The 23,385-nt window shown below is 41.4% G+C and overlaps 1 protein-coding gene across 2 annotated transcripts in view; it reads right to left on the reverse strand.

Annotated features, from left to right (window-relative positions):
- LOC309827660 (up-regulator of cell proliferation) overlaps nucleotides 1–23,385 on the reverse strand; it is a 92,433-nt gene that overhangs the window by 4,489 nt on the left and 64,559 nt on the right. For both annotated transcript variants that reach the window (XM_082662432.1, XM_082662431.1), the window contains 3 exons: nucleotides 13,283–13,353; nucleotides 777–809; nucleotides 516–554 (listed from right to left, as the gene is read on the reverse strand). In XM_082662432.1, coding sequence (XP_082518558.1) covers nucleotides 516–554; nucleotides 777–792 — 55 coding nt within the window. In that variant the 5' untranslated portion in view covers nucleotides 793–809; nucleotides 13,283–13,353. The remainder of the gene's footprint in view (nucleotides 1–515; nucleotides 555–776; nucleotides 810–13,282; nucleotides 13,354–23,385) is intronic.

Raw genomic sequence — 23,385 nt, forward strand, 5'->3', positions numbered from 1 at the left:
CTATGGGGAGGGAGACTGTAGTAGAAATCCATCATATAAGTAACTCGGGTTTCTGAGTGTTGCCTGCATGAAACCAGGGACACTGTTTTTCTTATCCAGACAGAGAACAACTGTTCTTACGTAGCATGGTAGCTAAGCGCAACAGGGAAAAGCCAGAGCAAACAAACCTATTAATATATGCACTCATGCCCAGTCCGGGACCCTTGGCGGATCTATTATTGAAGCCACTGGATCAGACGAAAGATTCCCAAACTTGGATGTGCTTTCGAATCACTTTGGGAACTTGTTAAAAATAAGATTTCTGGGCTTTACTTCCAAAGATACAAACTCTCTGTGTTAACGCTGTATGGTAACAGGTCCCCGGGGAGTTGTCTCTCTGGCAATATTATTTATGGCACATAAAGGGTTAATGGACTAGCAGTGATTTTGATGCAGTCACAGGGGTTGGAACTACCGGCCCAGGTGATGTCTTCCTTCAATAGGACAGGCAACGAGAACAGAGAGAAGAAACATACCTGTTGGAAAGTCACTGTCCTGAGCCTCATTGGGACCATCTAAAAAAAGCAAAGGAAAATGAAGTGTCAATCAAATCAGGTGGCTTGAATTGACACAAATTAATTTAAGCTAAACTCAGAACCCTCTCTCTTCCTTACTAAGGTAGCAACTTCTCCCAATTGTTCAAAATCTAAAATCCCAGTTACTGTTCACTTTGCCCTCTTTCCCCAGTCCAATCTGGTGCCAGATCCTGTAGTTTCTCCCTCCATAATGAAACTCACCATCATCTCCTTCCATTTCTCTCCATTCCAAATCTGGAAGAAAAAGACATAGGCACACAGTTAGTTTCATCAGCAAGTTAGGACCCTTCTACCAAAAAGTTCAAGTGAAGATATGGTAGCTAATGTTTATTTTGAGTACTATTATTAGCTTCGGTTTTTCCTACGTAAATTTCATTTGTTGACAACCCCAAATATGACACAAAGTTGTAATAGCTACACACAAAATAATGATTTGCTCTAGGGTATACTCCTTGTAAAATTTACTAAATTTTGTGAAAATATAAATAACTTCATGAAACATATATAGATTAATCTTTGATTTTAGAAACTATTTAAAATATAAGTTGATATAAGTTCTTTGGTTTAATGTCAAGATTACCTCCTACAAACTTTATTTTTATTCTAGCATAAGGAGTTCCTGTTATCACTTAAAATGATGCACATATATTGGGGGAGGGCATAGAGTGGGGAATAGCTATAACTCACAAGTAGACGTACTTGTTCAAAGTCTCTAACAGCATAATGTATTCAGCAACACTAAGTACTTTTAATTACTGAATTATTTAATTTAGTGCTCTTCAGATATTTACGTTGGGAAAAAAGACCGTAAAAGTCTAGATTTGCCAGCAAAAGGGGAATGATGGGAGCAAGGCTTCTCTGTACATATTTTTATTGTTTCAACTTTTGATCCAAGTAAAAGTATCACCTATTTCAAAATTAAAATTGTATTTTTAAAAGCTTATGAATCAGGAAAAAATTCTGACAGTTTCAGATTTATTCTCTCATGATTTCCATATAATCAGATAGATAAACAATTCAGTCTTCTTTGATGACATCTCTGGGAGATACACATGAAGAGCTGGAAAGAGAAAAACAAGAGAAGAGGAAGGGGGCTTTGGAGAGTATGAGCATGAACATACTAGAGAAGACACAGATGATTCATACAGATTGAACCGCAGTGTTGAGCAGTCAAAAGATTATTTTATTCACAGTGGACAAAAGACATCACAAGAATTTTTCCAAGGAGCCTAAAATGCCATCTGAGAAGGTACAATGGTTAAAGACGAGAACGGGACACCTAGAGAAGCCTGAGATGGGATCAAGGTGGCTCCAAGAGAGTAGTTTTGAGCTGGAAGCAAGGAATAAACTTCAGACTCAAAGAAGACAGGGCCTTGCTTTGCTAGTAACAGGAGATAGCTCTGATTTGGAACAGAGAGATAATAGGTGGATAAAGTCAAGGATGCACAAAGTGGCCGAAGGTCACGCTGTCAGACTAAGGAAATCGCTGATGAGGGGTGGGAGAGCTTCTGAGTAGAGAGCACTGGAAGCCATGATAACCACTGGTCACCAGCAGACTACAGAAGAGGAGGCACAGGGCTTCAGCCAAGGACACAAGCCAGCAGCAAATACAGGAGGCCAGCAAGGGTTTGGTACTGTGGGCCAAGGTCTCCACTATATTTTCTGTTGGACAAGAACTGGTCAGGGTGGGACAGGCTTGGGTTCCAACCCAGTGGGGATGTTGGGCTCAAATGGAACACAAGGGGCAGAATGTGGACAGGACCTACCACTGAAAATGAACTCTAAGTGGGGCAATTAAAACCATCTCAGCCATCAAATTGAATGACTGTTTTTTTCAATTATTAAAGTAGCCAGTACTCACATTGTAGGGTTTTTCACATTTTGGAATGTTTGTTATTGGGCAGTAAATGGACATTTAAGACACTATTTGACACCTTGGGGCTGTTAGTGTTAAGAATGAGCTATGGACACCGACATGCAAAAGAATGAAGTTGAACTCCTACCTCACACCATATATAAAAATTAACTCAAAATGTATCAGTGACCTAAATATGAGCTAAAACCATAAAACGCTTAGAGGAAGACATGAGGGTAAATCTTCATAACCTTGAATTTGGCAACGGATTCTTAGGTATGACACCAAAAGCACAGGCCACAAAAGAAAAAACACATAAACTGGACTTCATCAAAGTAAAAACCTGTGTGCATCAAAGAACATTATCAAGAAAGTGAAAGACAACCTACAGAGTAGAGAAAATATGTACAAATCATATGTGATTGGGTCTAGTATCTAGAATACATAAACAACTCTTACAACTTCATAACAAAAAAGACAAAAAAAACTCAATTAAAAAATGGGCAGGGCTCCCCTGGTGGCGCAGTGGTTGAGAGTCCGCCTGCTGATGCAGGGGACAGGGGTTCGTGCCCCGGTCCGGGAAGATCCCACATGCCGTGGAGCGGCTAGGCCCGTGAGCCATGGCCGCTGAGCCTGCGCGTCCGGAGCCTGTGCTCCGCAACGGGAGAGGCCACAACAGTGAGAGGCCCGCGTACCGCTAAAAAAAACCCAAAAAACAAAACAAAAAAAAATGGGCAAAGAACTTGAATAGACATTTCTCCCAAAAGATATACAGATGGCCAACAAGCACATAAAATGATGCCCAAATTCATTACTCACTAGGGAAATCAAATCAAAACCACAGTGAGATACCACTGCACACCTACTAGGATGGTGATTTTTAAAAAGGGATAGAGGGGCTTCCCTGGTGGCACAGTGGTTGAGAATCTGCCTGCCAATGCAGGGAACACGGGTTCAAGCCCTGGTCTGAGAGGTTCCCACATGCCGCGGAGCAACTGGGCCCGTGAGCCACAACTACTGAGCCTGCGCATCTGGAGCCTGTGCTCCGCAACAAGAGAGGCCGAAATAGCGAGAGGCCCGTGCACCGTGATGAAGAGTGGCCCCCACTCGCCACAACTAGAGAAAGCCCTCGCACAGAAACGAAGACACAACACAGCCAAAAATAAATAAATTTATAAAAAAATAAAAATAAAAAAAATTTTAAAAAAAGGGATGGAAAATAACAAGTATTGACAGGATGGGGAAAAACTGGAACCCTTGTACCTTTCTGGTGGGACTGTAAGTTGTGCAGCTGCTGGGGAAACAGTTTGGCTGTTCCTCAAAAAGTTAAACACAGACTTACCATTTGACTGAGTAATTCCATCAGAGGTGTATACCCAGAAGAAGTGAAAACAGGGACTCAAACAAGTACAGGTACATGCATGTCCATAGCATCACTGTTCACAATAGCCAAAATGTGGAAACAACCCACATGTCTGTCAACAGATGAATGGATAAACAAAATGTGGTCTATCCATGCAATAGAATATTATTCAACCTTAAAAAGGAACAACATGGACGAACCCTAAAACACTATGCTGGGTGAAAGAAACTAAACAAAAAAGGGCCCATATTGTACGACTCCATTTATAGGAAAATACAGAATAGATAAACAAAGGCTTAACATAGGTTAGTGGTTCCTATAGGGACTGGGAGGAAGGAGGGATGGGAGAAACTGCTTAATGGATACACAGTTTTACTTTCAAGTGATGGAAATGTTTTGGAAATGAATAGATAAGTGGTGATTTCACAACTTTGTGAATGTACTAAATGTCATAGGATTATTCGCTGTAAAATGCTTTTTTCCCCAATATTTTTCCTTTTTAAAAATTGTGTTAAAATACACATAATATAAAATTTACTATCTTAAACATTTTTAAGTGTATAGATCAGTGGCATTAAGTATATTCACATTGTTGCACGGCCATCACCACCATCCATCCCCATAACTCTATTCATCTTGTACATACGGAATTCTATACCTATTAAACAATAACTCCTCAATCTCCCCTCTCCCCAGCCCCTGGCAACCACCATTATATTATACTTTCTGACTTTATGATTTTGTCTACTTAACTCACATAAGTGGACGCATACATTATTTATCTTTTTGTGACTGGCTTATTTCACTTAGCATAACGTTCTCAAGGTTCATCCATGCTGTAGCATACCGTAGAATTTCCTTCCTTTTAAAGTCCGAATAATATTCCGTTGTATGTATATACCACATTTTGGTAATCCATTCATTCACTGATGGACACTTAGGTTGCTTCCATGTTTTAGTTATTGTGATTAATGATGCTATGAACCTGGGTATACAAATATCTCTTTGAGACATTGCTTTTGATTTTTTTGGGTATATACCCAGATGTGGAATTGCTGGATCATATGGTAGCTCTATTTTTAATTTTTTGAGGAGCCTCCATACTGTTTTCCACAGTGGTTTCACCATTTTACATTTCCACCAACAGTGCACAAGGGTTCCAATTTCTCCACATCTTTGCCAACCCATGTTCTTTTCTGTTATTTTTATAGAAGCCATCCTAATGGGTGTGAGGTGGTATCTCACTGTAGTTTTGATTTGCATTTCCCTAATATAATTAGTGATGTAGAACATCTTTTAGAGTGCTTATTGTCTATTTGTATATCTTCTTTGGAGAAATGTCTATTCAAGGACTTTGCCCATGTTTGAATCAGGTTTTTTTTTATTGTTAAGTTTTAGGAGTTCTCCATATATTCTGATATTAATCCCTTATCAGATATATGATTGCAAGTATTTTCTCCCACTCTGTGGGTTGCTTATACTCTGTGGATAGTGTCTTTTTGATGCACAAATTTTTAAAATTTCCATGAAGTCCAATTTGTATATTTTTTCTTTTGTTGCAGGAGCCTTTGGTGTTACGTCCAAGAAATTGTAGCCATATCCAAATTCATGAAGCTTTTGTCCAATGTTTTCTTCTAAGACCGAGTTTTCAGTCTTACATTTAGGATTACATTCATCCATTATGAGTTAATTTTTGTATACAGTTTTAGGTAAGAGTCCAACTTCATCTTTTGCAAGAGAATACCCAATTTTTCCAGGACTATTTGTTGAAAAGACTGTCCTTTATCCATTGAATGGCCTTGGCACCCTTGTCAAACATCATTTGACTGTATATGCAAAGGTTTATTTGTGAGCTTCCTATTCTGTTCCATTGGTCTGTATATCTGTCTTTATGCCAATATCACATTGTTTTGATTACTGTAGCTCTGTAGCAGGTTTTGAAATCAGAAATTGTGAGCCTCTAGTTTGTTCTTCTTCAAGATTGTTTTGGCTATTCACTGTCCCTTGAGATTCCATATGATTAGAATGAATTTTATATTTTTGTAAAAACTGTCTTTGGGTATTTGAAAGGAATTGTACTGAATCTGTACATTGCTTTGGGTAATATTGACACTTTAACAATGTTAAGTCTTCTGCGGGAAAAGGCAAGATAGGGGTAGGGGATTAAGAGGTACAAACTACTATGTATAAAATAAATAAGCTACAAGGATATATTGTACAGCACAGGGAATATAGCCAATATTTTATAATACCTATAAATGGAGTATATAACTTTTAAAAATTGTGAATCACTGTTGTACACCTGAAATTTATATAATATTGTAAATCAACTATACCTCAATAAAACAAACAAACAATATTTAGTCTTCCAGTCCATGAACTTGGTAACTCTTTCCACATATTTATATCTTCTTTAATTTGTTTGAAAAACGTTTTATAATTTTATTGTACAACTCTTTCACCTCCTTGTTTAAGCTAATTCCTAAGTATTTTATTCTTTTTGACACTATTGTAAATGAAATTGTCTTTGTAATTTCCTTTTCAGGTTCTTCATTTTAGTATAAAAATGCAATTGAGTTTTGTGTGTTGGATTTGTATCCTGCTACTCTGCTGAATTCATTTATTAGTTCTAATAACTTTACGCGTGGATCTTCAGGATTTTCTATGTGTAAGGTCATATCATCTGCAAAGATAATTTTACTTCTTCCTTTCCAATTTGGATGCCTTCTTCTTGCCTAACTGCTCTGGCTAGAACTTCCAGTACTAGATAGAACAGAAGTGGTAAAAGCGGGCATCATTCCCTTATTCCTGATCTTAAAGGAAAAGCTTTCTGTTTTCACCATTAATGTTTATTGTGGGTGGTTCAAATAAGTCTTTTATTATGTGAAAGTAGTTTCCGTCTCTTCCTACTTGGTTGAGTGTTTTTTGTGTGTGTGTGATGAAAGGACATTAACTTTTGTCAAATGATTTTTCTGCATCAGTTGAGATGATCACGTGGGTTTTTTTCTCCTTCATTTCGTTGATGTGGTATAGTACATAGGTCTATTTTCATATTGTTAAATCATCCTTGCAATTCAGGAATAAATCCCACTTGGTCATGGTGTATCATCCTTTTAATATATTGCTGAATTCTGTTTGAATATTAATGTTTTGTTGAGGATTTTTGCATCAATGTTCATAATGGATATTGGTCTGTAGTTTTCTTGTAGTGTCTTTATTTCGACTTTGGTGTCAGGATTACGTTGGCCTTAGGAATGAGTTAAAAAATGTTCCCTCCTTTTCAATTTTTTGGAAAAGTTTGAAAAGGGTTGGTATTAGTTCTTCTTTAAATGTTTGGTAGAATTCACCAGTGAAGCCATCAGGAGCAGGGCTCTTCTTTCTTGCAAGGTGTTTTTTTTTTGTTTTAATTATTGTTACTGATTCAATCTGCTTACTCGTTATAGGTCTATTCAGATTTTTTATTTTTGTGTGATTTAGTCTTGTTAGGTTAGGTCTATTCAGATTTTCTGTTTCTTTGTAAACTTTGTGTTTCTAGGAACTGTCTTTCACCTAGGGTTATCCAATTTGGGGGCATACAATTGTTCATAGTACTCTATTTTTTTTTTTTTTTTTTGGTACGCGGGCCTTTCACAGTTGTGGCCTCTCCCGTTGCAGAGCACAGGCTCTGGACGTGCAGGCTCAGTGGCCATGGCTCATGGGCCCAGCCGCTCCGCAGCATGTGGGATCTTCCCGGACCAGGGCACGAACCTGTGTCCCCTGCATCGGCAGGCGGACTCTCAACCACTGCGCCACCAGGGAAGCCCATAGTACTCTATTTTTTATTTCTAAATGTCCCCACTTTCATTTCTGATTTTAGCAATTTGAGTCTCTTCCCTATTTTGTTCTTAGTCCACCTAACTAAAGGTTTGTCAATTTTGTTGATCTTTTCAAAGAACCAACTTTTGGGTCACTGATTTTCTCTATTCTCTATTTCATTGACCTCCACTCTAATCTTTATTATTTCCTTCCTTGTGCTAGCTTTGCATTTAGTTTGTTCTTCTTGTCCCAGTACAACTTAAGGTTGTAAAGTTAGGCTGTTTATATGAGATGTTTCTTGTTTTTAATGTAAGCATTTATAATTATAAATTTCCCCCTCAGTACCACTTTTGATGCAGCCCATAAGTGTTAACATGGTGTGTTTACATTTTCATCTATCTTCTCTTAACTATTTTCTGATTTCCTTGTGATTTCGTCTTTGATCCACTGGTTGTTTAAAAGGACGTTGTTTAGCCTCTGCAATTTTGTGAATTTTCCAGTTTATGTTATTGATTTCTAATTTCATCCCACTGTGGTCAGAGAAGATACATTGTGTGATATCTGTCTTTTAAAAAACCACTGAGATTTACTCTGTGGTCCTACATATGGTCTATCCAGGAAAATGTCCCATGTGCACTTAAGAAGAATATGTATACTGTTGTTGTTGGGTGGAGTGTTCTGTATAAGTCTATTAGATCTAGTTGGTTTATCGTGTTGTTGAAGCCCTCTATTTCCTCGCCTATCTTCTGTCTGGTTGTTCTATCCATTATTCTGAGTGGGGTATTGGAATCTACAACTATTATGGTAGAACTGTCTATTTTCCCCTTCAATTCTGTCAGTTTTGGTCTCATATATTTTGATGGTCTGACATTAGGTGCATAAATGCTTATAATTATTATATCTTCTTGCTGTTTTGAAATATTTGTTAACATGTAATGTCCTTCTCTGTCTCTTGTAACTGTTTTTGATTTAAAGCCTATTTTGTCTGAAATTAGTATAGCCACTGCCATTCTGTTTTGGTAATTATTTGCATGTAATATCCTTCTCCATCCTTTTACTTTTACAAGTTTGTGTCTTTGGATCTCAAAAGTGAGTCTCTTATACACTGCATATAGTTGGACCATGTGTTTTTATCAATTCTGCCAATCTCTGTCTTTTGATGGGAGAGTTTAACCCACTTACATTTAAAGTAATTACTGATAAGGAGGCACTTATTTCTGTGTTTGTGCTATAAAAACAAATTTTCTATAGGCCTATAGCTTTTTGTCCCTCATTCCCTGCATTCCTCTCTTCTTTTGTGTTTAGTTGACTTTTAAGTAGTGAAATGTTTGAATTCCTTCTTGATTCCCTTCTGTGTATATTCTATAACAATTTATTTTGTGGTTGCCATGGGGATTACATTTAATGTCGTAATGTTGTAACATTCTAATTTGAATTTGTAGCAGTTTAACCTCAACAACATACAAACACTCTGCTCCTTTACACTCTGTCCCCACTGCTTTTGGCTTTTGATATCACAAAATTACATCTTTATATAATGCGTGCCCCCAAACATAAACTAATAACTCTTTAAATGCATTAGTCTCCTAAATTACATACAGAACAATATTTGGAGTTATAAACCAACAGTGATGCTAGCTATTACATTGATTTTTTAATTTAAATATATTGGTCTCTTAAATCATTTAGAAAACAAAACATGCAGCTACAAACCATTGTTACAATAATACTAGCTATTATAATTGCCCATGTATTTGCCTTTACTGATATCTTTATTTCTCCGTACAGCTTAGGGTTACGGTCTAATGTTCATCTTTGCAGCACACCCTTGAGCACTTCTTCCAGGGCCAGTCTAGTGGTCACAAATTCCCTCAGCTTTTGTTCATCTGGGAATGTCTTGATTTCTCCCTCATTTTTCTTTTTTAATTAATTAATTTATTTTTGGCATTGGCAGGCAGAATCTTAACCACTGCGCTACCAGGGAAGTCCCTCTCCCTCATGTTTGAAGGACAGTTTTGCTGGATACATGAATCTTGGTTGACAGTTTTTTTTTAAAAGCACTTTGAATATATCTGCCTACAATCTTCTGGCCTCCAAAGTTTCTAATGAGAAATCTGCAGATAATCTCTTTGAGGATCACTTGTGTGTAATGATTTGCTTCTCACTTGCTGCTTTCAAGATATCTTCTTTTTCTATTTCTTTTAAAAATGTAATGATAATGTGTCTTGGTGTAGGTCTCTTTGAATTCATCTTACTTGGAGTTCATTGAGCTTCTTGAATGATTACATGTATGTCTTCCTTTACATTCAGGAAGTTTTCAGCCATTATTTCTTCAAATATTCTCTCTGCCTCTTTCTTTTCTCCTTCTGGGACTCCCACATGAGTATCTTGGTCCTTTTGATGATGTCCAGTAGGCTCTATGTGCTTTTCTTCAATCTTTTCTCTTTCTGCTCCTCAGCCTTGATCATTTCCATTGTCCTATCTTCAAGTTCACTGATTCATTCTTCTGCCTGCCAAGTCTGCCTTTGAATCCTGCTAGTGAATTCTTCATTTCAGTTATTGTACTCTTCAGCTCCAGAATTTTGTTTTGGTTTATTTTTAGGTTTTCTATCTCTTTATTGATATTCCCATTTTGTTCACTCACCGTTCTCCTGACTTTCTCCATATCTTCCTTTAGTTCTTTCAGCATCTTTAGGATTGTTGTTTTAAAGCCTTTTTCTAATATATCTGCCATAGTCTTTTCAGGGACAGATTTTTTTCCTTTGAATGGGCCATACTTTCCTGTTCATTTGTATGCTTTATGATGTTTTTGTTGAACACCTCTGAATGTAATAATGTGGTAACTCTGGAAATCAGATTCTTCCGCCTTACCCAGGGTTTGCTATTGTTATTTTGTGTCTGTTTTTTTGGTTTTGATTGTTGTTGGCTGTCTCTGTGCTGAGGATCAGCCTAAGGTGTAAACTTAAGGTCTTCTCTGGTCTTTTCTGAGCACTTTCCTGGAATTGCACAATCACTTTCTAATTTTCCCCATATATGCAGTTGTTTCTTGGGGGGGGGGTTGTTTTTTTTTTTAGTTATTTATTTTTATTTTTGGCTGTGTTGTGTCTTCATTGCTGTGCGTGGGCTTTCTCTAGTTGTGGCGAGCACGGGCTACTCTTCATTGTGGTGAACAGGCTTCTCATTGCAGTGGCTTCTCTTGTTGTGGAGCGAAGGCTCTAGGGCTTCAGCAGCTGTGGCACGCAGGCTCAGTAGTTGTGGCTCGCGGGCTCTAGAGTGCAGGCTCAGTAGTTGTGGCGCATGGGCTTAGTTGCTCTGCGGCATGTGGGATCTTTCCAGAGCAGGGATCGAACCCGTGTCCCCTGCATTGGCAGGAGGATTCTTAACCACTGCACCACTAGGGAAGCCCCTATGCAGTTGTTTTTGAATGTTCTAGTCTTTAATGTGTGCCTTACAAAAGAGGAATAAGCAAAAAATGATGCAGAGAAGGTGTTGGCCTTTTAATTCCCCAGTAAGTCACTTAGCTGGAGGGGGAGGGGCTTGCAACAATGTCTGGAGGTGTGACAACTGCTGCCCCCCTCTTTGTCTTCACTTCTGTGATCAGAAGCAGCCATCAGCAATTAGAGCATAGATACTTGATATTTGGAGGGCAGGGGGTTTTTGCCCACCCTCATTCCCACAAGCTGTGTCAGGTTGCTCTAAGATCATGTGCACAGCTGCCTGCCACTTGGCTGGGAGTGGGAGATGGGTAGCTGCTACTGTGTTAAGAGCTGAAACTGACCAAAATTAACTGCAGTTTACCCTCTAATTCTTCCCCTGGAAGTTGCAAGCCTTTGACAGACTCTAGAGTTCCAGAATAATTACATCAGACAGATTCTGCCAGCACAACTGTTGTCCAGGTGGGGAGAGGGATTCCTGGTGCTTCCTGCTGTGCCATCTTCCAGAATTCTCTTTAATGACTGAAAATACATTTTTTTTTTAAAGAATGAGTTATGAAGTAATTAGAGTCCTCAGACTTGAGATAAGGCAAATACATTCTATAGGATGATTATATAAAGCACAAATCAGGCAGAACTAACCCTGCATCTATGCTTTTAGAAGTCTGGAGAGTGGTTACCCCTGGCAGAGGCAGGGTAGGAAGTGATTAGAAGGTGAACCTCTTAGGTGATGGTTTTGTTTGGCTTCTTCTCCTGGATGCTGGTTAACTTAGGTCAGTTCATGTTTGTGAAACTTTATCAAGCTATGCACTTACAATATGGGCACTTTTCCATATGTATATTATACTTCAATACAACTTTTTTTTTAATCTTATAGGTTGAAGAGCTTACTTTAAGTCTTAAAAATAAAATATGTACTGAAGAGGAATTCACATACCTCAGAAAGAAATTTTTTAAAAACAATTACACAAGGCTTATTCACTGGAGAGACACACAAAGATAGAATTTGGGGGAAGGGCCAGAAGGTCTCTGAGCCTCAGGTTCCTCAAATGAAACAAAGGACCAATAATAACTATCTTATGAGGCTGTTGTAATAGGGCAGCCTAGCTCACAGTAGGCCAGTAAGGTCGTTTCTTTTCCTCAGCCCACTCTCAAATTTTCTTGCCTGGTGTTCTATAGCAATGCCCTCTAATAGAACGTCTTGTGATGGAGCAAATGTTCTACTTCTGCACTGTTAAACATGCAGCCACTGGCTGTATGGCTACTGAGTACTTGAAATATGGCTAGCGTGAATGAGGAAGTGAATTTTTAATCTTGTTTAATTTTAAAGTGTGTGCCTAGTGGCTAGTGTATTGAGTAGCACAACTCAAGATCTTGAGACACTGAAGGGCTTTGGGCAATTACTGCTTGATCCCAACTTTGCTATGAGCCTTGACCAACCGGCCATGAACTCCCATAGTGCCAACCTTCTAGAATTTAAGTTCCATGAAGACCAGGACTTTTGGCCATTGTATTCACTATTGTTTCCTATATTCACAATCCCTACAACAAGGCCAGCACATGGTAAATAGTCAATAAATATTTGTTTGAATGAATAAAATAAAACTGGATTAACCCAAACGTATTTGCATATTTTTGTAGGGTTATTTTTGCATAATGCTATTAATATCCAATAGAACACATTCATTGTGAGAAGCACCAAACTAATGAAAGATAGATCCAAAATGAGTTATTAAGAGAAATTAAGATGTCTAGAGTGTGGCCACCACACCTTAAAGATGAAGTCATGAGGGGCAGCTACAGCCCCACCCCCCCAAATCCCCAAAGAAAGGAAAACCAGCTTGTAAGGACCATGATCAGGAAGACTACAAGTCCCAGTCTCCTAGGGACAGTCCCAATTCATACCTCTTGTCCCAACAAAACACACTGCTCACTCTCAGGTGTGCCCAGTTTAGAAACTAGACAGCTGCCCTCAACACAGCTCAGAATGGCAGGAACAGCAATGTGCTGAAATTGGAGTGATGTGCTCCCGGTAAAACTGTGTGGTAAATACCTTTTTAAAAGTGAATCCTATTTTGAATATATGAGGGAAGCTTAAAAGACACTTAAATGGGTCTTCTTGTAAAAGGGAAAATAAAAACCTTAGGCTTATTTATTTTGGAGGTCCATGATCCACAGCCCAGGGTGGTGCTGGGATCCAGAATCCCAATGGGCCAGAAGAAACAGATCTGCTTCCGAGTGGACAGAAGCCCAACTTTACCTGCAATGGCCACAGCTGTTCGTCTCTCAGATGCTTTTATTTCTGGGGCCACTTCTCCCAAATCTGAGTGTCTGAAACAATTTCAGAAGAAAATTATAATTAAATTAATGAAATACCACTTTCACCTATCAAATTGGCTGCACATCAAAATCTCCTGAGGAGCCTTTAGAAACTACAAATCCTGGTTACACTCCAGATCCTCGAAACCAGAATCTCAAAGCCAGGACTGGGCATCTCTGCTTTTAAAAGTGCCCACGCTGGTCTAGAAAAACCAGCACTCTCAAAAACTGTGAGACAGAGCAAACAGCCATTCAGAAAAACATAAAACTATACATAACCTTTGACCAGTAATTCCACTTCTACCTTAAAGAAATAATTAAAATTTAGTTACAAATATGTTGACGACAACTTTATATATAATAGTGAAAAACTGGACGCTTTTTTTTTTCTTTTTTTTTGGTCGTGTTGGGTCTTCATTGCTGTGCATGGGCTTTCTCCAGTTGCAGCGAGTGGGGGCTACTCTTTGTTGCAGTGCACAGGCTTCTCGTTGCGGTGGCTTCTCTTGTTGCGGAGCGTGGACTCTAGGCGCGCGGGCTTCAATAGTTGTGGCACGTGGGCTCAGTAGCTGTGGCTTGCAGGCTCTAGAGCTCAGGCTCAGAAGTCGTGGCGCACGGGCTTAGCTGCTCAGTGGCATGTGAGATCTTCCCAGACCAGGGCTCGAACCCGTGTCCCCTGCATTGGCAGGCAGGTTCTTAACCACTGCGCCACCAGGGAAGTCCCCTAGATGCCTTTTAAATCAAAGTACAATAATAGGAATTATGGTACGGTCTTATTCTGCAATCATTAAAAAATATTCTATGGATCTCATTTTGTGGACAAAAAGTTGTATGATACGTTATGGAACGATGTTAATGATATGTTCATTAGTGGGGGGAAAGTCAGGTTATAGAAGAGTATGTACAGTGTGATTACTATTTAATAAAACTATGTCTATTCATCTATAGGTGTATACAGGGAGATCTAGAAGGATGTTCATCAAAAGTTAATAGTGTGGGCAGGGAAAAAAAAAAAAAAGGTATTGTAATTTCTGGGCTTCCCTGGTGGCGCAGTGGTTGAGAGTCCGCCTGCCGATGCAGGGGACACGGGTTCGTGCCCCGGTCCGGGAAGATCCCACATGCCGCGGAGCGGCTGGGCCCGTGAGCCATGGCCGCTGAGCCTGCGCGTCCGGAGCCTGTGCTCCGCAACGGGAGAGGCCACAACAGTGAGAGGCCCGCGTACCGCAAAAAAAAAAAAAAAAATTAATTCAGGATCATCCCTCCCTGCCCACACTATTTTTTTTTTTTTTTTTTTTTTGCGGTACGCGGGCCTCTCACTGTTGTGGCCTCTCCCGTCCGGACGCGCAGGCTCAGCGGCCATGGCTCATGGGCCCAGCCGCTCCGCGGCATGTGGGATCTTCCCGGACCGGGGCACGAACCCGTGTCCCCTGCATCGGCAGGCGGACTCTCAACCACTGCGCCACCAGGGAAGCCCCCTGAATTAATTTAAGTAGGCTTGATAAGTATAGTCCATTTAAGAATAAACTATTTTAGATATATCATAGGAATGAGTAAATGTGTTGATTTCATCAGAAGTCAGGGTTCCACTGTTGAAGAAAGGGTGTAAAAATAAGGAATGGAGGAAGTTAGAAAAAGAATTCACAGAGGTACACTGGAACTGGAGGTACTGGTGTGTACTCGTGATTTCTATATGCATGCTCGTTGTACACATGTGTATCCATTTGTGTAAACGTGCATACATTTCCTAGCTCTGTCCACTGAAAGGGCCACGAAGCAAAGACACTATAGTACCAGTGAGCATACCAAGCACCCTTTCATATCATTCCACACTAACAGACACCAGGTCTCCTTGGAGAAATTACAGATTCCGGGGCTGGAGCAGCAAAAGAACAAGATGAGCCTGAGCATCTTATTTCAGAAAATTAGGACGTGCTCAAAAAAAGAAAATGCCGGGGCATGTCACAGGACACAGGAGCCAGCTTGAAGGGGCTCCCACTACCAAGTGTGAGTCAATTTGGGCATGAATATAATTAAATACAGTAATTAATTTAACACCATTGAAAAACAGGTATTAATGAGCCCGTACAGATAACAAACAGATAAACAAACGGGGGGGGGGGGGATGAGGGCTCTTGTTCATCAGAGAATGCTAATGTGAAGGGTGCTGCAGCTGGCGCAGCATCACTTTCAGAATCATCCTAATCAAGAATGGTGCAAGCTAGCAACACCAATGAATGCCAATTCTTGCAGGAAAATGTTGACAAGGAGCAAGATACTTGCCCAGGCTCAAAATGTTTCCTCACAGATTGCTTATTAGGTGCTAGGAGAAAAATAAAACCTAGCAGTTATACTTGGCTGGGTAATCAAAGCCAGTGACCATGGGGACAGATGGCTATGTGTGCCCCCAGCTGTGGTACCCTGAGGAAGGACACATCATCACCTATACAGCATTCTGGCTGAGGATGTAGAACCCTGATCTCATCATAAGGACAAACCCAAAATGAAATGTTATGCTAGAGGGGGAGAACAATATTATTATCTCAAAGTATGAATGTCACAAAAGAAAAAAAAAAAAAGATCGAGGAAATGTTCCAGATTAAGGGTGCTAAAGAGACAAGAAAAAATGCAATACCTAACCCTAGACTAGATCCTGAACTAGAAGGAGACATTTTGGGGTCTACTGACTAAATTGAAATATAGGTGCTGTCAATGTCACATTTACTGATGTTGATAATTGTACTGTGGTTATGTGAGAGAATATCTCTATTCTTAGGAAGTAAGACACTGAAGGATTTAGGGATAAAGGGTGATGATGTATGCAAGTTACTCTCTAATGGTTAAGAAAATAATTATATACATGTGTATTTATGTGTGTGTGTGTATACACATGCATACGCATGGAGAGAGACAGCAAGAGAGAAAGAATGATAAATGAGAATGGTAAATGAGCTAAAATGTTAAGAATAGGAGATTCTGTATAAGGGGCCTTTTTAATTTTGTAATTTCTCTCTAAGTAGAATTTATGTCCAAATAAAATGTTTTAAAATTAATAGTGGTTAGTTATTTCTGGGTAGTATGATATCCATTTATTTTGTCTTATTTGAATTTTTTAAATAGAAGAGGCATGTATTGATTTAATAAAACGAAATGAGCCATTAAAGTAATGCTGTTAGTCTGGGTCAGGGCCAGAATCAGATATGTGTGTGCCCCAAGAAAACTTGGTAATCTGCCACCCCTTCAAACCAATGTTCTTCCAAGAGTGTACAGGTTTAAACTTTAGTTTGTGGCAGGCCCCCTCAGAGACAAGCAATCCAGTTCCAGTTAATTCATCAGCAGAAGAACTGTTTTGTGTTAATCAAATCCACCCTCCTAGAGGAAAGAAGGATTTCAGGACGCTTGGTTGTTATTCCAGCATGTTCCCCGAAGGTCTCATCCTCAGCCCTCTCTGAAGGGAGTTCCAGTAACCTCAGTGGTCACTGTGTTCACGGCTGTTTTAGCCACTTTATCAGTGCAGAGGACTAGGCAGCTCTCTGACTTAATCTGACCCTGATGCTGATAAAAATGGGACTTTTCATTGTCTTCTCTTCATTTTTCTGCAAAGAACATATATTGCTTTTGTAATAAGAAAAGAAGGTAACCTTAAAAAAAGAAAACATGACTGGTTAAAAATAGTTTCCCAGTGGGGAAGAAGCAGGCCCGGCCTGGTGGTGGCATGGAGCCCTGTGCTGAGACCCAGGTAAGAAAAGGGCAGAGGACAGGTAGTTATACGCAGGGCGTTGCCCGGCCTCTTCCCACTGCACACAGGCTCTCAGGACACACTCGCCAGAATTTCCCAGGAGAGGAGCTTAACTCCAACCCTATATTTTCCATGCAAGAAAGTAGAAAACAAGAGTGAAATTATCACAGGGACAACCCTGAGTTTGTGCTAATTTCTGAAAATATACATATAAATCTGTTCTTGATTCTTGCCAACAAAGTTCACACCTATTTGAGTCTCTGTGTTGTAAACTGGAAGCAGAGCCAAGTCTTGCAAGAGAGAACAGCAATAGAACGTCACCTTTGTGCAATGCTTTTTAATTTACAACTCTGCTTTCAATACCTGTATGGCCTGAATTGTGTCCCCTCAAATTCCTATGTTGAAACCCTTTTGCATATATGGCCTTTAAGGGAGTAATTAAGGTTGAATGAGGTCACAAAGGTAAGGCCCTGATCTGATGCGACGGGTGTCCTATGAGAGGAGGAGACCCCCAAGAGCTTGCTCTCTCTCTGCAGGTGCACAGGAAAAGGCCAGGTGAGGACACAGTGAGACAGTGGCCATCTACAAGCCAGGGAGAGACACCTCAGGAGAAACTGAATCTGCCTGCACTGTGATCTGGGACTCCCAACCTCCAGAACTGCAAGAAACAAATGTTAAGTTACCCAGTCTGTGGTCCTTTGTTATGGCAGCCTAAGCAGCCCAGCATCACCAAGCTAGGAAGCACAGGGCCAGAACCCGAACGTGAATCTTCTGGTTCCCTTTCGGCTCATTATTTGTAAGGCTCAGATAGGTTTTAGGTAACATAATTACAGCTGGTAATTACAAAAACCATAAAAAACAGCCCATCTGCCAACTCCAAGTCTTGCCAAGCCTGCTCTTGCCTCCACAGGCAGACAGGACCAGGGGAGTGAGAACAAGCCGTGCTTCCAATGGGCCCAGACGTGAGCAGAGCGGCCTTTTACAAAGCAGTTTTTGAAAACTGCGAATGTCTTTTTCTGATTCCAAAAATAAGACAAATATACAGAAAAGTACCAAGAAAATGCCTTTGCTCTTTTGAACAATTACTCAATATGTTAACCAATCCTCCCCCGCCCCCGCCTCCTACTTCTGACCTATTCATGTTGCTGTAGCTCATTGCATTAATCGATATATAGGACTACATTCTCTGCATCCTGTTTTACTTCCTCATTAAGGGCTATTTAGATTTTGGTCTTCTCCTGAGGCCCATGTTGGTCCTTGCAAGACCCCAGGGCATAGAGCCAAAAGTGGAACCCAGCGCAGGCCCCGCCTGGGGGCCACCAGCACAGAGGTCCGGCCCGGGCATGGGCTCCTGGTCTCCATGCTGCCCAGGCCTGTAGCCTCGGTGCCGTGGCATCACGGCTCAGCTTCCCTTCTGGGGGCACCTCCCCACACAGACTTCTCTCCAGGGCAAGAAGCGATCGGAATGCCACCCTGAGGGCCAAGTGTGTCTAACAGTTCTTTCTCACAAAGTTAGGAAGCAGACAGCCTGGTGTGTGCACAGGGCTCCCTTCAGGTCTGGCAGGCAGAGTCAACAACCTGACAGCCCGAGGCCATCCGCCTCACTGGCTGTCAGTCCTGGGAGACAGGGCAAGGCACACTTTCGGTGTCCTTCATTCTCTTTTTCCATTGCACAACAGAATTACCTGAGGAGCTTTCCTATTCATACCTGGAGACTCTGATTCAGGAGACCCATCTCTGAAAGGGAGATGCCTGCCACCACCTCAGAGTTGGGCACTCCTTGGACAGTGCCCCTCAAGGCCAAGAATAAACTGTCCAAACCTTGCGAGCAGGGCTAATCCCTAGCAACAAACCTGGCTCCTTCGTTGGGTGGCACCAATAAAACAAGCCGGCACAGAAAATCTAACAAAAGGAGACTAAATACGGGGCAGTTGCTTACCATAATGTAGTTGACAGTATATTATTAATAACCTTGGATAATAGTTTGACCCAATTTTTGCTGTTTGATGCTAATAGCTTTCAAGATCTTCCCCTTCCTGACCTGCCCCACATCTGGGCCAGCAGACAAGAGAGCCTGAGGGCTCCTTTCTTTGGTGTTAGCTAGGAACCCTCACCCCATTACAACACCCCAAACAAAACAAAAAACAAAACAAAACCTGAGGCCAGCTGCTCTACCCAGAAAGCCTCACTAAATTAGTAATAAACTTTTTCAAACCCTCTTGGTGGGTTGAACTGTGTTTCCCCATAACATATGTTCAGGTCCTAACTCCCTACTATGAATGGGACCTTATTTGGAATAAGGTCTTTGCAGATCTAATTAGTTAAATTAAGATCATGTCATACAGGGGTAGGGTGAGCCCCTAATGCAATGAATGGTATTCTTATAAGAGGAAAATTTGGATACACAGGGAGAAGAACATGTGACGATGGAAGTGGAGATTGGAATGATGCATCTACAATCGAAGGAACACTGAGGATTGCTGGCAGCCACCAAAAGGGTAGGAGAGAGGCTTGGGATAGACTCTCCCCCAGAGCCTCGAAAAGGAACCAACTCTGCTGACACCTTAGTTTCAGACACCTGGCATCCAGAACTGTGAAAAAAAGATTTCTGTTTTCTTTAAGCCTCCCAGTTTGTGGTCCTTTGTTATAGCATCCCTACCAAATGAAGACAATGTATGTGTGGCTCTTGACAGCTGTATTAGTTTCTGCCTCTCTTGACATGGGTTCTCCCCTGTATGTGTCCACATATCACTCTTTTTGAAAATATTATTTATTTTTTTGGCTGCTTTGGGTCTTCGTTGTGGCACGCGGGATCTTCGTTGCGGCATGCGGGATCTTTTTGTTGTGGCGTGCAGGCTCTTTGTTGCGGCGTGTGAGCTTCTCTCTAGTTGTGGCTCATGGGCTTCAGAGCATGTGGGCTCTGTAGTTTGCGGCACATGGGCTCTCTAGTTGAGGCACATGGGCTCAGTAGTTGTGGCACGCAGGCTTAGCTGCCCCGCGGGATGTGGGATCTTAGTTCCCCGACCAGGGATCGAGCCCACGTCCCCTGAATTGGAAGGCAGATTCTTTACCACTGGACCACCAGGGAAGTCCCATGTCTGTGTCTCTTCTCTGCCTCTTTTAAGGGCACTAGTCACTAGATTTGGGCCCACCCTAACCCAGTGCAAGTGCAACCTTATATTAAGTAATCACGTCTGCAAAGAACCTATTTCCAAAAAAGATCACATTCACAAGTACTAGGGGTTAGGACTTCAACATATGTTTTGGAGGGAACACAATTCATCCACAATATCGAAGCCAAAACTAGGGGCCATCCCACCTCTGCAAGGTGACCACATGCTTTGAAAAGTTTAAAACTCACTGTGCAGCAGTGGGGACTGGCTAAGAAAACATACATGAAAAGTTTCCATCAAACAGCACATGAGGACAAGTAGATGTCAGTTATTATAACGTAGGTAATAGACAAGCACCGTGAAGCCTGGCATTTAGTCCCTGAAATGTGCTGGCACATGCAGGGAGCGTGGCAGAGGGACCCACTGCAGTCCTGCTTTTATGCACCTAGAATTTCCTGAAGGCAGGAGAGGCAGCACACTGGGAAAGGACACACCCCTCACATGTCAGGCAAAGGTGTCCTGCCTACTGCTGTTACCCCTCCAGCAGGATCCTGGGGCAATAATCATTGCCACACCCCAACCTAAGAGTGTTGCAAGGAGAGAATCAGTGTAATGAGCAACAGGTCTTGGTCCCAGGTTCGTGCCATGTAGGTTCACCATACAAGAGGAAACAGCTCTAAAATGCTGCCCCAGTCCTCCAGGAGTTTATACTAGGGTTAGGCTGGAGAGATACTATGAACACTCATTACATGAACTCTACAAAATACAGGTATGTTAATCTTTAAAACAAAGCTGGCCACCCCTGTCCTGCACACCTAATCAGGTTGCTATAGGGACCCAGAGAGACTTACACATGTGAAGCAAGTTTATATAAGGCAGTGTTCTCTTGGATTTATCCACACATTTATTTCCCGCTAGGAACTTTTCTAGGAGTTTGGGATATATCGGCGAAGGACATAAATGTCTCTGCTCTTAGCTTACATTCAGTGAGCAGGGGGGAACTGACAAGAAACAATTTTTGAAAGTTTTAAATAGAAGATACACTGGGAGGCATTAAGTGCTCTGGAAGAAAGAAAGAAAGTGTAGACTAGGATCAGGGTACCGGGCATGCGGTGAATGGGGGCACAGACTGCTGTAATTAGGTCAGGGTGGGCCTCCCGGAGAAGGGGACATGCAAGGGCAGGCTTGGTAGGAGAGGAGGGCGTAAGCCACACGGCCCCCTGGGGAGAGCGTTCCAGGTGCCATGCAGGCCAGGAGGGGCTCAGGGATCGGGGGGGAGGCCGGTGCAGCTGTTATGGAGTGAGCGGGACGCAGGCGGTAGAAGAGGCCGGGTAAGACCGAACTTTCTGGCTTTTATTCTGGAGAATGGGCTGCATGCAAGTCGACATGCCTGTTTGATGTTGAGAACAGATTAGAGGTGACAAAGATCAGACCTGGGTAGTGGCACCAGAGGCGACAACACAGGGCTGGGCTCTGAAAGTCTCTGTGAAGGACTGGACAGAGTGTGTGAGAAAGACAGTCCAGGAAACCTCCAAATGCTCAGGTTCAGCAGAGCTGCCACTGTCTCGAACGGGAAGTCTGTGGATGCGCATGACGGGACCCCGAGCAAGCTAGTGCTCGTGTTGTGGCCCAAGACCCGTGGACGGCCTCCGTGGAGATGCTGAGCGGCACAGGGGCCGCAAAGGGCTGGGGCCTCTTAGGGAAGGCAGCGCTCCACAATGTATCCAAAAGACCACTGTTGGCTCCCTTCCTTCAGACACACAGTCTGCCCACAACAAAGGCAGAAGCACCTTGCTATATTTATCCATGATAACAGAAAGAAATGGTGATGTGGAAGAACTAAGAGATCAACTGGAAAACTGCTGTGAGCAATGAGAGAATTCAGTAAGCTGGGGACATACAAAACATTTTTTTTAAAAACCCAATTGCCTTCTTATATACAAACAAGTTTAGCGATGTGAAAGGAAGATTCCCATTTAGAGTAACAACAAGAAAAAATTTAAGAATACACATATAAATGTGCAACATCTATATGAAAAGAATTTCTAAATACTAAAGAATATAAAAGACTCGGACAAAGCCATATCCTTTGGGGAAAGAAAGGCTCACTATAATTTTAAAGTCGATTCTCCCTAAATTAACCAATAAGTGAATTTAGGTTTGAAAACAGGGGAGCTGATTCTATTCAGAAATATTTGTGCAATAATAATCAGGAAAATTCTGAAAAAGACCAGGAATGAAGGCGGACAAAACCTGCGAGACAGCAAAACATAGTACAAGCCACAGTAAGTTAAGGCTGTAGCACTGGTTCATGAATAGACAGAGCTCAGTAAGAGAAGAGCCCAGAAACAGGCCCAAATACAGGTGGGAATTTTGTCCCTGATCCAGGCAGCTCTAAGCGTCTGGTGATTATTCAATTACAACAACATGGAAAAAATAAAGGTAAATCCCTACTACTCCTTTCACCAAAATGAAAACGACCTGGATCTGAGAGGTAAATTAGAAAATGAAACCAAAAATGCACTGAAAGAAATATTAAAGACTTAAAACAAAGATCTCAGAGCAGGGAAGGCTTCATACAGTCAAAAGGTAAATAACAAAGGAGAAGCATTTGTAACACAAACAATGAAAGTCAGTTTTCTCAATGTACAAAGATCTACAAATCCATGAGAAGGAACCAAGAATCTAAACAGAAACAAAGTAACAAAAGACATCTCCAAAAGGCATTCTGGGTTTAAAACAGAACAAGGAGGAGGACACCAATCCACACTGTGCCCTGCCTCCCGGGAGGATGCTTCTCTAAGGAGGATGCCAGTTTCTCGGACAGGAACAGGGGGCAAGGTGCCTGAGATTTCATTTATGTTCCTTTTATACCTTTTGAACTTTTTACCATATGCATATATTACTTGTTTTTAAAAGTAAGGCAACTAACAATTTTATAAAAAGTTACAACGCGGAGAATCTGGGACAGAACCACCACTTCTGAACTACATGCAGGTGGTCTCGCTCAGAATATATAGCCTCCCGGAGGGAATTCTTCTTTAAAAGAAAGAGCGCGTCTAAGTTATTCCATATTCAGCCATATTTCGTAAAAGCATAATTGAAAGGACAACCACTCTGCTAATACAGACAAACCAAGTGAACACATTCTTACTCCAGTTTCATCCCGAGCGTGCCGGAGACACAGTGCATGTGCTT

Source organism: Grampus griseus, assembly GCF_964374135.1.
Source record: "Grampus griseus genome assembly, chromosome: 9".
Taxonomy (NCBI): Eukaryota; Metazoa; Chordata; class Mammalia; order Artiodactyla; family Delphinidae; genus Grampus; species Grampus griseus.